At 37.2% G+C, this 16,415-nt stretch overlaps 1 protein-coding gene across 1 annotated transcript; it reads right to left on the reverse strand.

The window, feature by feature from the left end:
- Positions 1-6,501: 6,501 nt before the first annotated feature.
- On the reverse strand, positions 6,502-7,437 carry LOC110540529 (olfactory receptor 2T1). The gene has a single exon (XM_021627288.1). The coding sequence runs from the start codon at positions 7,435-7,437 to the stop codon at positions 6,502-6,504; it is 936 nt and encodes a 311-aa protein (XP_021482963.1).
- Between the last annotated feature and the right edge of the window lie 8,978 nt (positions 7,438-16,415).

The following is a 16,415-nucleotide window of genomic DNA, read 5'->3' on the forward strand; positions in this document are numbered from 1 at the left end:
ACAGGAGATCTTTTCATCTTCTGATATCTTCTTCAATTTCTTTCTTCAGAGACTTGAAGTTTTTCTCAAACAGGTCTTTCACTTGCTTGGTTAGTGTCACCCCAAGGTACTTTATGTTATTAGTGGCTATTGTGAAGGGTGTTGTTTCCCTAATTTCTTTCTCAGCCCTTTTGTCTTTGGTATACAGGAGGGCTTCTGATTTTTTTTTTAGTTGATTTTGTATCCTGCCACTTTGCTGAAGGTGTTTATCAGCTGGAGGAGCTCTCTGGTTGAATTTTTGGGGTCACTCATATATACTATCATATCATCTGTGAATAGTGACACTTTGACCTCTTCCTTTCCGATTTGTGTCCCCTTGATCTCCTTTAGTTGTCTTATTGCTCTGGCTAGGATTTCAAGTACTATGTTGAAGAGGTATGGAGAGAGTGGGCAGCCTTGTCTTGTCCCTGATTTCAGTGGGATTGATTTAAGTTTCTCTCCATTGAGTTTGATGTTGGCTATATGCTTGCTGTATATTGCCTTTACTATGTTTAGATATGTGCCTTGTATCCCTGATCTCTCCAAGACTTTAAACATGAATGGGTGTTGGACTTTTTCAAATGCTTTTTCAGCATCTAAGGAGATGATCATGTGGTTTTTCTCCTTCAGTTTGTTTATGTGGTGTATTACATTGATGGATTTCCATATGGTGAACCACCCTTGCATGCCTGAGATGAAGCCTACTTGGTCATGGTGGATGATATCTTTGATGTGTTCTTGGATTCGGTTTGCAAGTATTTTATTGAGTATTTTTGCGTCAATGTTCATAAGAGAGATAGGTCTGAAGTTCTCTTTTTTTGTTGGGTCTTTGTGTGGTTTAGGTATCAGGGTGACTGTCGCTTCATAGAATGAGTTTGGTAATGTACCTTCTGTTTCTATTTTGTGGAATAGTTTGAGGAGAATTGGTGTTAGCACTTCTTTGAAGGTCTGGTAGAATTCCACGCTGAAACCATCTGGCCCAGGGCTTTTTGTGGAGGAGAGACTGTTAATGACTGCTTCAATTTCCTTGGGGGATATAGGGCTATTTAGTCTTTCTACCTGATCTTGACTTAATGTTGGAAGATGGAATCTATCAAGAAAATTGTCCATTTCATTTAGGTTTTCAAATTTTTTGGCATATAGGCTTTTGTAGTATGAGGTAATGATTGTTTGAATTTCTTCAGTGTCTGTAGTTATGTCACCCTTTTCATTTCTGATTTTGCTGATTTGGATAGATTTTCTCTGCTTTTTAGTTAGTTTGGCTAAGGGTTTGTCTATCTTATTGATTTTCTTAAAGAACCAGCTTTTTCTTTCATTGATTCTTTGAATAGTTTTATTTGGTTTCTAATTGATTGATTTCAGCCCTTAGTTTGATTATTTCCAGCCATCTGCTCCTCTTGGGTGTATCTGCTTCTTTTTTTTCTAGGGCTTTCAGTTGGGCCATTAAGGTGCTTGTATGTGATGTTACAAATTTCTTCTTAAAGGCACTTAGTGTTGTAAATTTTCCTCTGAGCACTGATTTTAATGTGTCCCATAAATTTGGGTATGTTGTGCCTTCATTTTTATTGAATTCTAGGAAGTCTTTAATTTCTTTCTTTATTTCTTCCTTAACCCAGCTGTCATTGAGTAACAACTTGTTCAGTTTCCATGTGTATGTCGGCTTTTTGTTATTTCTGTTGTTGTTGAGGTCCAGCTTTAGTCCACGGTGGTCAGATAGAATAAAAGGGATTATTTCAATCTTTTTGTATCTGTTGAAAGCCTTTACTCTTAACATGATGTTTTTTATGACAAACTGAGGCTTCTAACACATTTTCTATTAGTAACTGGTCAATTTCCTCATTTCCTTGTGCCAATAGATCTGTAAAACCTGTATAAGACTGAATTTGAGTAATATATAATGGATAGTTTCTACTTCTGATGGTCTTTATCAATTGCATAAATAACAAAGTTAATTCTGAGTTATCAGGAAAAAAATCATCAGTTTCTATATAGAAAGCAACTCTTTCTGCATATTGTGAGTCAGTAATTACATTAAGAGATTTGGAAAAATCTAATAATATCATAAATCATGCATACAATTCTAATTTTTGAACTGAAGAGTCTGGACTTTTCATCATCTTGCTTATTTTTCCTTACTCATAGCCTGCCATCCCTATCTAGTTGGCATCAGTTTAGAATGTTAGTGCCTCTGGATTTGGTGTTCTCTTTACAATACATGGAAGAATCCAATTAATTCTTTTTAGAAACTGTGTACATTTGCTTTCTGGATATTTGTTAATTTCTCCCAAATGGTTACTACAAGCTTTTTGCCTGTCTTCATTGAGTACCCACAATGACATAATCTCAGCATTAGTAAGAGGTGCTACAATTTCAGCTGGGTCTTTTCTATGTATGTCTTCAATGTTTTACTTTCCTTATGTGCTAAGAAAATTCATCCCATAATAATATCTTCCCCTTGTAAAATGACCCCAGTAGGAGAATGAGTTGAAGACAAAAATGACCAAAATACAATAAAATTTAGGCTAAATTTGATCTACATGTGCATATTGCAGTCTTTTTTGTACCAGAGTCAACACTTTTTCTGCTTCACTTGTTAGACAATGTGGACTATTTAAATCTGAATCTCCTAGTAATGTCTGAAACAAATTACTTAACTCAAGCACTTAATCCAAATCCAATTGTAGGCTTTAGCCAGTTAATATCTCCCATTAATTTTGAAAATAATTAAGAGTTTGCAATTCCATTGAATGGTTTTGGCATCTTTGTAAAAAAAAAAATCAGGTGTCCATAAGTGTGTGGATTTATTTCAGGGTCTTCTATTCGATTCCATTGTTCCTCCAGTCGGTTTCTATGCCAGTACTATGCAGTATTTAGTATTGTTGCTCTATAGTACAGCTTGATATCAGGGATGGAGATACCTCCAGAAGATCTTTTATTGTAGAGGATTGTCTTAGCAATTCTGGGTTTCTTGTTATTCCATGTAAAGTTGAGAATAAAAAAATATAGCATCTTCAACAAATGGTGCTGGTCTAACTGAATATTTACATGTAGAAAAATGTAAATAGATCCATGATTATCACCCTGCACAAAATTAAAGTTCAAGTGGACCAATGATCTCAATATAAAACCAGACACACTAAACCTGTTAGAAGAAAAAGTGGGGAAGAGCCTTGACAACTCATTGGCACAGGAGACAACTTCCTGAACAGAACACCAACAGCACAGGCTCTAAGACAATTAATTAATGGACAACAATTAATAAATGGACCTCATGAAACTAAAAAACTTCTGTAAAGCAAAGGACACTGTCGTCAGAACAAAAAGACTGCCTACAGATTGAGAAAGGATTTTCACCAACCCTCTATCAGACAGAGGGCTGATATCCAGAATATATAAAGAACTCAAGAAGTTAAAAAGCAACAAATCAGTTAATCCAATTAAAAAATGGGGTGCAGAGCTACACAGAGAATTCTCAATAGAGGAATATTGAATGGCAGAGAAACACTTAAAGAAATGTTCAACGTCCTTAGCCATCAGGGAAATGCAAATCAAAACAACCCTGAGATTTCATCTTACACCCATCAGAATGACTAAGATCAAAATCTCAAGTGACAACACATGCTGGAGATGTTGTGGAGAAAGGGGAACCCTCCTCCACTGCTGGTGGGAATGTAAACTTGTGCAACCACTTTCAAAATCAATCTGGCACTTTCTCAGACAATTCGGAATAGTGTTTCCTCAAGATCCAGCTATACCACTCCTAGGCATATATGCAAAATATGCTCAAGTATAAAACAGGGGTATTTGTTCAACCATGTTTGTAGCAGCTTTATTCATAATAGCCAGAAGCTGGAAACAACCCAGATGTTCCTCAGTTGAGGAATGGATACAGAAATTGTGGTATATCTACACAATGGAATACTACTCAGCAGTTAAAAACAAGGAAATCATGAAATTATCAGGTAACTGGTGGGAACTGGAAAAGAACATCCTGGGTGAGGTATCCCAGAAGCAGAAAGACACACAAGGTGTATATGTACTCATAAGTGGATATTAGACATATAGGATAAACATACTAAATTCTCTACACCTAAAGAAACTAATCAAGAAGGAGGACTTTGGGTAAAATGCTTAATCCCTATTCAGAAAGGAAAAGCAGATAGACATCAGAAGAGGGAGAAAACAGGGAACAGGACAAGAACCTATCACAGAGGGCCTCGGTATCCTAGCTATGTGTATGTCCACCCATGACCATCAAAATGCAAGGACTTGATCTTGCTTGATCTGTGTTATACATAAATATAATGCTTCATAACTTGCTTCTTTCTCTCAACACAATGTTATAAGATTAATTCATGTTATGAATGTTTCTAAGATTGATCCATGATATTAAGACATACATTTATCTTAATGAATATATCACAATGAAACAGTTTACTTCACAGTCAGTAGACTACTGGTAACTTTCATGTTTTGTCCATTAATGCATGTCACTTAGTAAATATTATCTACGTGTGTATACTATAATCCTACCTAAATATGAACACCTGGGGAAATATGTGCAAACTTTCGTTTTGGTTATGACTACCACAGGCCATGGGATAGAAATACTAACTATTGTTATTTATTTGCTTTTCTGATTTTTCCCAGTCTTTTCTCTACTGGAATGCAAATTTCAGTGGTGGTGTGAAAGCTGCAAATAATGAATGAATGATGAAAAAGCTTCATCTGGGGGACATAGCATTCTGTCACTCAAGCTCCTTGAAATTCTGATGTCTCCTTACAAACAACGGGGCTTTGCAGAAAGTCTGTTACTTGAGGTCTACTTTTTACAAAGCAATTAGAACTCATAGTAAGCACTTCATTTGTCATGAACTTGATGGTAGAAAATGTAGTGACAAGGCATATCTGACTTGGGATTTCTATGGTTGTGATAAAACACCATGGATAAAGTAACATTTGGAGGAAAGACTTTATTTCACATTACATTTTCAGGTAGCAGCCCACCACTGGAAGATGTCAAAGCAGGAGCTCTAACAAGTCAGGACCTGGAGGCAGGAGCTGAACCAGAGGCCATGGATGATTAATCCATGTTACTAATGTTTACAAGATTAATCCATGTTATTAAGAGATACGTTTTACTGAAATGAACAATAAAAGGTATGTGTTGCTTACCTGCTTGCTTAGCTTGCTTTCTCACACCACCCAGGTCCACCCACCCAGGGGTGGTACCACCCACAGTGAGATATTCTATCACATATCAACCATCAATCAAGAAAATATACCCAGGCTTTCCCATAGGCTAATGTGGTAGGGACATTTTCTCAATAGAGGTTTCCTTCTCTCCAATGGCACTACATTGTATCAAGTTTCATAAAAACAAGATGACACAGGCATGTAATTTTTAGAGAAATTGCCTATATAATGTTGACTGTGACCACAAATAAATTTCAATAATGACATTTGCACATAACGACTTAAAATCTTAATGGTAGGTTTTGTTCTGAGTAACTTATTTATATCATTATGTGGCACTTAAAACATTTTGTGTCATATTTTCTGAGTTGAGTTATCATGCTGTGTGGACTGTACAGACAGAGACAGTGAGCTAAAGTTGATTGTATCGTTTGCATTATTCTTTATCTTGTTATCCTTTACTACTTTTGAAAAGAGGTTCACTTATATGTTTCTTCAGTGCCTTGGTGCCTTTCATACATTTTAATGCTGTCTTCACTGGCAACTATCCTTCATTTCATCTATCAACTGTACTTAATCCAAAAATAGTTTCTGTAGACGTGTTACAAACAGAAGTTAATTATTGATTTTTTTAACTGAAAGTAATAACTACTTAATGATTTTAGTGAAAATAATGCATACTTGAAAAAACTGTGTTCAGTAGATATTGTCTACACCTGATGATGAATGGGAACACAAAAGTAGCTGCAAAGGCTCTTACCAGCTCAAAAAGGGTAGCATATCTTTCTCCCTTGATGGTGAGCTTGACTTATACAGAATACTAACAAATGCCTAATACTATCTTAGTCCTGCTCTCTCTGATGCCACTCATGCCATTTAATATTTGCAGATGTATTCAACTTCAAAATGTAACTCTCAGAAAAAGTTCTCCAGAAGAGAATCAGGCATTGTGGTGCATGCTTGTAATCATGCATGTAATCATGCACTCAGGAGGTTGAAGACATAGGACTGTCATAAGTTCAAGGACAGCTGGCCTACTTAGCAAATAAATTCACCCAATGTTATGTAACAAAATCTTGTCTCAAAACTCAGGAGGGAAAAAAGAGCATTGAGGGAAAGAAATAGAGAAGACAAGGTAGATGGAGAAGTCATATTTTTATGCGGACTTCTGCCCCTGCTAAGTCAACCCTTCTTTGCATTCTATTCCTTCAGTTCAGGCCCAGACACATTGATGATTTCCCATTTTCCATTCTTGTGAGGAGGCAACATTCAAAGGTCTCTGGACACTCAGTGAGAACTCTTGACCTTCCCTAGTGCCCTCCTCAGAGCTCCAGTCACATCCTTGTTTCTCATGCTGTAAATGAGGGGATTCAGCATGGGTGTGAGGATGGTATAGAACACAGAAAAAATTTTGTCTTGGGATGGTGAATGGTAAGAGTGTGGCACCATGTAAGTATATATGGCAGCCCCATAAAACAAGGTTACCACAGTCATGTGAGATGAGCAAGTGGCAAATGCCTTCTTCCTCCCTTCCACTGAGCTCATCTGGTAGACAGTGGCCAGAATCCGGGCATAGGACGAAATAACTACAGAGAAGGGGATCAGCAGCATGAGCACGCAGCACACATACATCACTGTCTCATAGAGGGCTGTGTCTGCACATGCCAACTTGAGCACAGCAGGTGCCTCACAGAAGAAATGATTAATCTCTCGTGAACCACAGAAGGGAAAACTCATGGTGATTGGGGTGAGGAGGAAGCCATCCAAAGATCCCCCAAACCAGGAGCCTGCTATGATAATCCAACAGATTCGGCGGCTCATGAGGACAGGGTACCTCAGTGGATTGCAGATGGCCACATAGCGATCATAAGCCATGAGGCCCAGAAGAAAGAACTCGGCTCCCACAAGGGTGAGGTAGAGAAAGTGTTGAGCTGTGCATCCCACAAAGGAAATGGTCCTTTGCCCTAGCAGATAGTCAATCAGCATCTTGGGCACAATGGTTGAGATGTACATCATGTCGATGAAGGACAGGTGACTGAGGAGGAAGTACATTGGGGTGTGGAGGTGAGTGTCCGTATGGATCAGAAAGATCATGATTCCATTGGCCACCAGGGCAGTAAGAAAGATGACAGAGATGGTGGCAAATACAAGGCTTGAGGTTTCCTGTGTATTGAAGAGCCCCATAAAAGTAAAGTCAGTGGATGATGTGTTGTACCCTTCCATTGATCCTATGATGTTGCCAATATAATGTAAAACTTTCCAAACAAAATGGTGTTGCTTCCAGAAAGTTAAAACTACAACCTATGGGCTCAATAAAAGAAAATAGTCAAAATTAGTTTTCTTGATATTTTTATATCGATACACAACAACTGACTTACATAAAATACTAATAATCTATACATTTTAAGCACAATTTATCCTTATTAATCAATAATTCCTTATGTACATTGTGGAAGATGTCAGTAGATGTTACTATATCATAATCATATTCATAGTTTACATCACCTGAGTATATGTGTCTAGTGTGTGTTTTGAAATTTACTTGGCATTGTTATAAAGTGTCTATTAGTAATGGTCAGTATAATTACCATTATCTAAGCATCCCTAGCCCTGGCTGTGCATTGTCTGTCTGCCATTTAGCCATGAGTGTGTGTAATCTAACATTTGCATCATGTTAGATTATAAGAGCATGCTTTGCTTCTGGTCACACATGTAACAACACAGTGTGTAGGGTGAAATGCACTGGCAAGACATCACAGGGCCTGAAAAGCATTCTTACATATAAGAATGGATTTTAATTCTAAGGGGATGAGTAAATGGAGTCATGATTATCATTAGCATAAGAATTAGTCAGTGAGATTAGCAATTAGGACTCAGTGGAAAGAACACAAATAAATACATAAAATGTATATTAAGCTATAGCCTACTTTTTTGGAAATTTGAATTTTCATCTTGTTCATAATTAACAAAACCTCAGTGACTGTCTCTCATAATTTCAGATTTGGGTTAGGAAAAATACTATCACAGCAATGCACATGAAAGTCAAGGGTGATCTTTTATGTGCTTTATGGCTAAAGTTGCAGGAGACATTTTCCCAAACCACCTGTCAGTTCAGTCTAATATATTCTTCCACGAAATATTCGAAACCTGCTATCATTGGAGATGATTACACAGAAAACAGTGGTGCTGACTCTGTGAGGAGGACAGTGCAGGTGCTGTGTATGCACTGATTACCTTTCCCAGAAATCAAGAGCGAGGCTCCATGAAACCCTTCTTTCCTCAGGACTAGGAGCAGTGCTTGTCTGTAGTCGGCAGTCTCAATGAACTCTGTAGCCTCTCCATCTCCCAAAGCAGCAAGCTCAAAATACAGTTACCACATATATGTCAAACATGTAAATCTGCTTATTTTAGCTATGTGTCAACATTAATTTGATTGGTAAAAACCATTTATAATGGGGAACTGTAATAAGTTGTTATGGCCAGAAGTACATTTGAAGTGATCAAAGTTACCATATTTATTTTATTTTTTGATTTCAAAATTTTTGGTATCAGATTTTAATAACTTACCCTATTACTATATAAGGTTTAATTATTACTTTCAATATACCCACTTATTTTTCCTCTTTTAGTTTATTTAACAGAGCCAATTAAGATATGTAAATATAGAAAATGCTGGTAAATTACGAAATTACATATATGTTATTCCCATTCCAAATGCTCACATATTTCCTAACTTTGAGTCTAACATCTATGAGAGCCTCTAATCTTCATAAGGATAGGCATATGCTGTTTCTCATATTTACACACTTCTTTCTAATCTTTAATCTCACCCCTACACAGATCTTTAGAAATTTCTGCTGTCCCACATTTGTCAGTACCTAAATAGTCTTAAAGCCTCAACACAGTGAAGATTAAACCTAAAAACCGCTCCTTAACACGGATTACCTGCCCCTCCTCCTTTCTGCACATGAAAGGTCTTATTTGTTAAAGAAAAGCTCTTTTATGGGAACTATGGCAATAAGTAAACTATCTGGACAAATTTATTCTCTGCACACGCAGTGGGAGTGAAGATCATGAATCAAGCTATATTTATTAAATTCTGCTGGTCACAGAGTATACCCTTTTGTGATCATTTAGCACACAAGAAAATAATCAGAGAACACCTGTAATGATTCTATACTTCTATACAGACCTTTTTTTTTTTTTATCAATTACATTTTATTAACTCTGTATCCCAGCCGTGTCCCGATCCCTCATTCCCTCCCAGTCCCTCCCTCCCTCCCTCATCTCCACCGTGCCCCTTTCCAAGTCCACTGATAGGGGGGACCTCCTCCCCATTCATCTGATCCTGTTTTATCAGGTATCTTCAGGACTGGCTGCAAAGCCCTCCTCTACAGAACTTTGACTCTGAGGTGACATAGACAAAGTTTGAAATTAGGTGAACTGAGTTCTTTTCCTGGCTGTGCTGTAACTTGGTTCAGTGACCTGGAATTTACTCTGAGCTTCAATGTTTAAGTTAGGATGATCTAATGAAATAGTCAGAGTTAAAGATAAATTTATAGATATTTTTTTTAGCACTGAGCACAGGAAAAGTATTACTTTTCTCTTTTTATGCTAAGGCACCCCCACTGTTGACTCAATATATATGCATTAAATTTATTATTAGTTCTATAGCAGGAATTTTCAGCCAACTCAATATAGGGTTTTGAAAATTTGAAATTAAACAATAAAACAGTATGTGATTAGATTATATACATACACATTTATATATATTATTCTATGCAAAGGAGTGGCAATGTTTTATAAAACTATTGGATATATATACAAGAATTTTTAGTATTTTATTTGAGTATACACATATTCAAGTAAAATCAAGAATATAAATTTAAATACCTCCTGATCATCAGGTATATAAGCCCAGATACAAAATTACTTCAGGATTTATATTCTCTATCTCTTCAGATATTCCTGTCTTGAAGGAAATTACATTTAGAGTAAATTTAGTGGTAAATGGAGCCCTGGATAAGGCCTACGGAAAAGCCACGCGTCTTTCCGGGGCATGGATACGCTTGTGTTGCAGACTGAGTGATGGCAAACTGAAAAACAAACACTGAGTGCAATAGCTATGATTTTATAGGGTAAAATTTTTTCTCAGGGTTCAATAGTATTTATTTCAAAACTCTCATAGATAGAGTTAAAGAGATGCATATGTTTCATGCTGATACTTTAAAATAGCTTTTCATTTTTTTGGTGTTATGCATGCTTTCCTAAGTATTTATGGCTGCAAATTTCTTCCTCCTACATTGCTACACTATGAAGTGAGGCTACAGTTTCCACCCAATATGTAATCTCTAACTCTGTCCTTTAAATCAGTGACAACCAGCTGCCTGAAGAATAAGCTGTAACCATCTGAGTGACCACTAGAGGCCGTTGTGCAAGTGAAAGCTCACATGGCATAACCCTCAGTAACAGGCCTGGGCTGAGGATGCTCTGCAGCACCTCAGCCTAGCACCTGCCACATGTGCCCTTCTTCCTGTGTTCTCCCTCTGCTCAAGGGCCCCTTTATCCTTTTTTATAATCATGGCAGAAAAAAAAATGTATTTTACCTCTCTGACAACATAGAAAGAGCCTGAGCTCAAAATGAGAAGACCAGGAAAAGGCTGCCATGTCTTTAAATAAAACACCCCCAGTTCCCCAGTCATCCCTACCCCCAAGCCCCCAGTTTCTCTGTCATCCCTGACCTTGAGTGTGATGTGCAGGTGACAATAAAGGATACTTCACTGTGCAGAGAATCAGGAGGTCCGTGTTTATATGTGTATTATCTATGACTCTCAAGTAGAATGGGATACTACTCAGCAATTAAAAACAAGGAAATCATGAAATTTGCAGGCAAATGGTAGGAACTGGAAAAGATCACCTTGAGTGAGGTATCCCAGAAGCAGAAAGACACACAGGGTATATACTCACTTATAAGTGGATATTAGACATATAATATAGGGTAAACATACTAAAATCTGTACACCTAAAGAAGATAACCAAGAAAGAGGACCCTGGGTAAGATGATCAATCCTCATTAAGAAAGACAAAGAGGATGGACATCAGAAGAGGGAGAAAACAGGGAACAGGACAGGAGCCTACCACACAGGGCCTCTGAAAGTCTCTACCCTGCAGGGTATCAGAACAGATGCTGAGACTCATAGTCAAACTTTGAGTGGAGTTCAGGGAATCTTATGAAAGAAGGGGGAGATAGAAAGACCTAAAGGGGACAGGAGCTCTACAAGGAGAGCAACAGAACAAAAAAAATCTGGGCACAGGGGTCTTTCCTGAGACTGATACTCTAACCAAGGACCATGCAAGGAGATAACCTAAAACCCCTGCACAGATGTAGCCCATGGTAGCTCAGTGTCCAAGTGGGTTTCCTCATAATGGGAACAGGGACTGTCTCTGACAAGAACTGATTGGCCTGTTCTTTGATCACCTCCTCTTCAGGGGGGTGAAGCCTTACCAAGCCACAGAGGAAGACAATGCAGCCATACCTGATGAGACCTGATAGATTAGGATCAGATGGAAGGGGAGGAGGACCTCCCTTATCAGTGGACTGGGGGAGGGCAATGGGTGGAGAAGAGAGAGGGTATGATTGGAAGGGGAAGAAGGAGAGAGCTACAGGTTGAATACAAAGTGAATAAACTGTAATTAATAAAAATAAAAATAAAATATATTATAAAAATAAATTTAAAAAAATTTTTGAAGATAAGTTTTGAGATAATATAATTACATTTCTCCCTTTCCTTTCCTCCCTTCAAATTTCCCACACACTCTTTTTTCCTTTTCTTTTTTCACCCTTCTTTTCTAATGTTTTGTTCTGAACCAATCTATTTCTCAAGACTAATTTTTGGCTAAATTTTTAAGGAACAAAAAGAGTGCCAAAGTGATATACTTAGATACATAAATATATGTGTGTGTCCTTTGTACTGTTGTCTTTCATATAAAATTCGTTCCACATGCCAATAGGAAACCTGCTTCTGGAAGCACTTTATGTTTGGCTTAGGAGGTGTGAAACATCCCAAAATGAGTCATCCCATTGCACTCTAGATTTGTACTCTAGAACCTTAGAGAAACCAGTGCTGTCTTGAACCACACAGGGAATGCAAATTCAAGCTGACGATCTCAGTGCTGTGGAAAGCCTGTCCTCTTTTTGTATGTTGTACTCTTGAAGTAACACCGAGGCCGTCATCACTGCTTAGTCTTTTCCTTCTTAAGTTTCTGCCCAATTCCAACAGAAACAGCTCTTCGGTAAGAGAGCTGAGTAAACAAAGAATCTGTCCACGTATAGCAGAGAAGCTCCTAGACCGTTCACTACATTACTTAATTTAACCTATATTTTCATATTGTTTAGGCAAAATCCATGAATTGTCCATGCAATAATTTAAATTTCTAAAAGCCTTAAAATAATTTGCTTGTTCTTCACATATCACTTCACATACACAGTGAAGTGTTAGGTTTTTCTTACCATAAAACCTAAAAACTAGCTACTAAATGCATCTTGACATACACATGTTTTAGTAGGAGTTATAGAAGGAACACGCATCATTGAATGAACACCAGTTGATGATAAACTATGCTCTTACTGAGATCATCTCACACATGAGGTTAGTCCTCTGCCTCATCCATTCAACATAGAAGACATGTTTAAAAGATAGGAAGAGTTACATATGCGTTAACAAGACAGAACATTTCCAGCAAACTACCATGCTTACTCACTAGTAAATAAATGCTGGAGGGTAAAAAGGGATGTTTTAGAAGATGGAAGGTATTCAGTCTAGAAGAAAATATCGCTACACTTAGTTGAGCTCCATTTTTGTGCTGAGATTAAAACCCTCCAAACAATCCACAGTCACTGGACTCTGTAACAGGATATGGTCCACTTGTGTGCTCAGCTTTTGTTAGAACATTAATAGACAAGATCCAACATATACAGGCCTTCATATTTATTCAAGGACTAGTGGTATCCTTTATGTGTGCTGATAGACTCAGCCTAAAGATACATACAGCAAGTTCCTAAGAACTAAAACTTAGTAACAGAAATCAACCAAAGACAGTATTGTTAAAGAAAAATAATTCATACCCCCAAATCCCTAAAACAGCATATAATGCCAAGTGCACAGACTCTTCAGCCTCCAAGAAAAACATGACATTGATTGCTTCCAGTTGCTAGAGGAAAATATCTTGCTACTGAAGAATAAATACACACGAATAACTTTTTTTTCTGTTCTTTTAGGAAGAAAGCCTCATACAGTTAAAGGATACTGGATTCATTCGGAGTTTCTGGTTGGAGATCACTGGTAAGACTGGGGGTGCCCTGAGTGAGAAGATGAGGCATAAATAGTTTCTGGAAAGCCTTGGACACACAAAGCAGGTCTCTGACCAGCAGGCCTCGGAGGACTTTGTTGACATACTGGCTTCCTCTAGTGGGAGATGTTCCAATGAAGTAGAATGTATCAAAAGTCACAGGGCTTTGAAAAAAGGCCTTCCTGCTGCTGGCTTCAATGTCTTGACAAAGTATGGCAACATTATATGTTGAATGTGATTTCCTAATATATATTTCCTTCGGAAATATCCCTCATTTCTTCACAGAGAAATGTAGGGCAAGTATGATAAATGAATGAGAAATAGTTTTCTGTTTTCTGTGTGATTTAATTATTGTTGCTCTTAAAAGTATTAATAATTATGTACCAGAAAGCTATAAAAAAAGCATAGTAACTCCTCCCTTTCCATAATGGCAAAAATATTCATAAAAATATTATCTGAATAGCTGTTATTGCTATTTAGGTTTCTGTATATAGTTTCTTATGTGTATACATGTATGAATATTTTAATGCCAATTAATATGCATCAATATAGGTATATAAGTGCCTCCATATAATGTGTCTTTGTATTCACATATAACCAACAATTTGTGTTGTTCTCAAAATATATCACATGTTCCTTCAAGCATAACAAATTATTTCATGAACTATCCTTCTTTATAGGAAATAATTTTTCAAGCAGCATATTTTCCTCATGTTTTCCCCTCCCTACTCAAGGACTATTCTGACCCAAGAAAACAATAGCATTTTTTCAAATGATCTATCTTCAACACATGTATTGTTTAAATTTATGTGAACAAAAAATTGCTATGAAGACGATCCTTTACAGTTCAGTTTTGAGATGCATCATGAAATGTTCCCTTCATAATGTCCTCAATTTTTAATACCAAGTCAATTTTTATAAATAACATGGGTTCTAACTTTAACTTTTCAGTTAAAATATTACAAAATTTGTTCTCCTGTTCTTATAGATTCGCTTCATCACTCTTATCTCTGTTTAAGTACAAATGAATGAATAAATGAATGCACAGATTTCCTCTAATTTCACCTAAAATAACCAGATTCAACAGCTTTATTTAAACAAAATTGAAAGGTTTTCAAATTATTTCTACTTCTTGTTTTTTTATTAGACGAAAGGTTTCTTTTAGTTCCTCAGTTTAGTTTCCAGTATACACTGCTGAGGAGGGCATGACAGGGCAGAGCAGTTTACACCACAATGAACAGGAGGAAGAGAGTCCCTCCAGTGGCTGGCTTGCTTCTTTTTGATGTGTATTCCACAAGGCTTACAGCACAGTGCCACCTGTAACTTTTCCCGAAAGCCAATGCTTTGGAAACGCTCCTGTGGTGTGAGCCATCAAAAGTCTCTTGGCAATTTGACATGAAACACGTGCCTTTAAACCACAGTATTCAACCACAATCCACCCAAGGACAATGCTAGTATTACAATGCCCATATATATTTAGTTAGCTTCCAAGAATCCTCATAAGATTAAGTGTTTCAGCACTGTTCAGTAGTCCAGGTCCCGAGTTTGAGACTGAAGGCAAACTCTCAGTGTTGAGCATCTATAAAGTTTAAAAAGCAAATTGCATCTTTCCAACTTTCAATGGAAAAAAATATGAGCATTCCCATTACAAAAAGAAAGTAATACAAAGAAAGAATGATTACAAAACCAGACCAAAACCCAGAAGGGAAAATATTAAACCATATATTTCTGTGGCTAAAAAAAATAGTAATAAGGAAATGAAGAAGTCAAAGTAACACTATTTGCAGATGATATGATAGTATACATCAGTGATCCCAAAAGTTCAACCGCAGAATTCCTTCAGCTGATAAACACCTTTAGCAAAGTGACTGGATACAAAATTAACTCAAAAGAACCAGTAGCGCTCCTGTATACAAAAGACAAAAGGGCTGAGAAAGAAAATAGGGAAATTATACCCTTCACAATAGTCACTAATAACGTAAAATACCTTGGTGTGACTCTGACCAAGCAAGTGAAAGATCTGTTTGAAAAAAAACTTCATGTCTCTGAAGAAAGAAATTGAAGAAGATCTCAGAAGATGAAAAGATCTCCCATGCTCATGGATCAGTAGGATAAACATAGGGGAAATGGCCATCCTGCCAAAAGCAATCTACAGATTCAATGCAATTCCCATCAAAATACCAACACAATACAGACCTTGAAAGTACAATTTTCAACTTCATATGGAACAACAAAAAACCCAGAATTGCCGAAATGATCCTGTACAACAACAGATCTCTGGAGGTATCTCCATCCCTGATCTCAAGCTGTACTACAGAGCAATCGTAATAAAAACTACATGGTACTGGCTTAGAAAGAGAATGGTGGATCAATAGAATTGAATAGAAGACCTAGAAATAAACTCACACACCTACGGACACTTAATTTTTGACAAAGAAGCCAAAACCATACAATGGAAAAAAGACAGCACCTTCAACAAATGGTGCTAGATGTCTACATGTAGAAAAATGCAAATAGATCCATACTTATCACCCTGCACAAAACTACAGCCCAAGTGGATCAAAGACCTCCATATAAAATCAAACACACTAAATCTGTTAGAAGAAAAAGTGGGGAAGAGCCTTGAACTCATTGGTCCAGGAGACAATTTCCTGAACTGAATAACAATAGCACAGGCTCTAAGATCAACAATCAATCAATGGGACCTCATGGAACTGAAAAGCTTCTGTAAAGCAAAGGACACTGTTGTCAGAACAAAACGACAGCCTATAGACTGGGAAAGGATCTTCACCAACCCTATATATGACGGAGGCCTAATATCCAAAATATGTAAGGAACTCAAGAAGTTAAAA

The sequence above is a fragment of the Meriones unguiculatus genome, chromosome 9 (assembly GCF_030254825.1).
Source record: "Meriones unguiculatus strain TT.TT164.6M chromosome 9, Bangor_MerUng_6.1, whole genome shotgun sequence".
In the NCBI taxonomy this organism is placed as follows: domain Eukaryota; kingdom Metazoa; phylum Chordata; class Mammalia; order Rodentia; family Muridae; genus Meriones; species Meriones unguiculatus.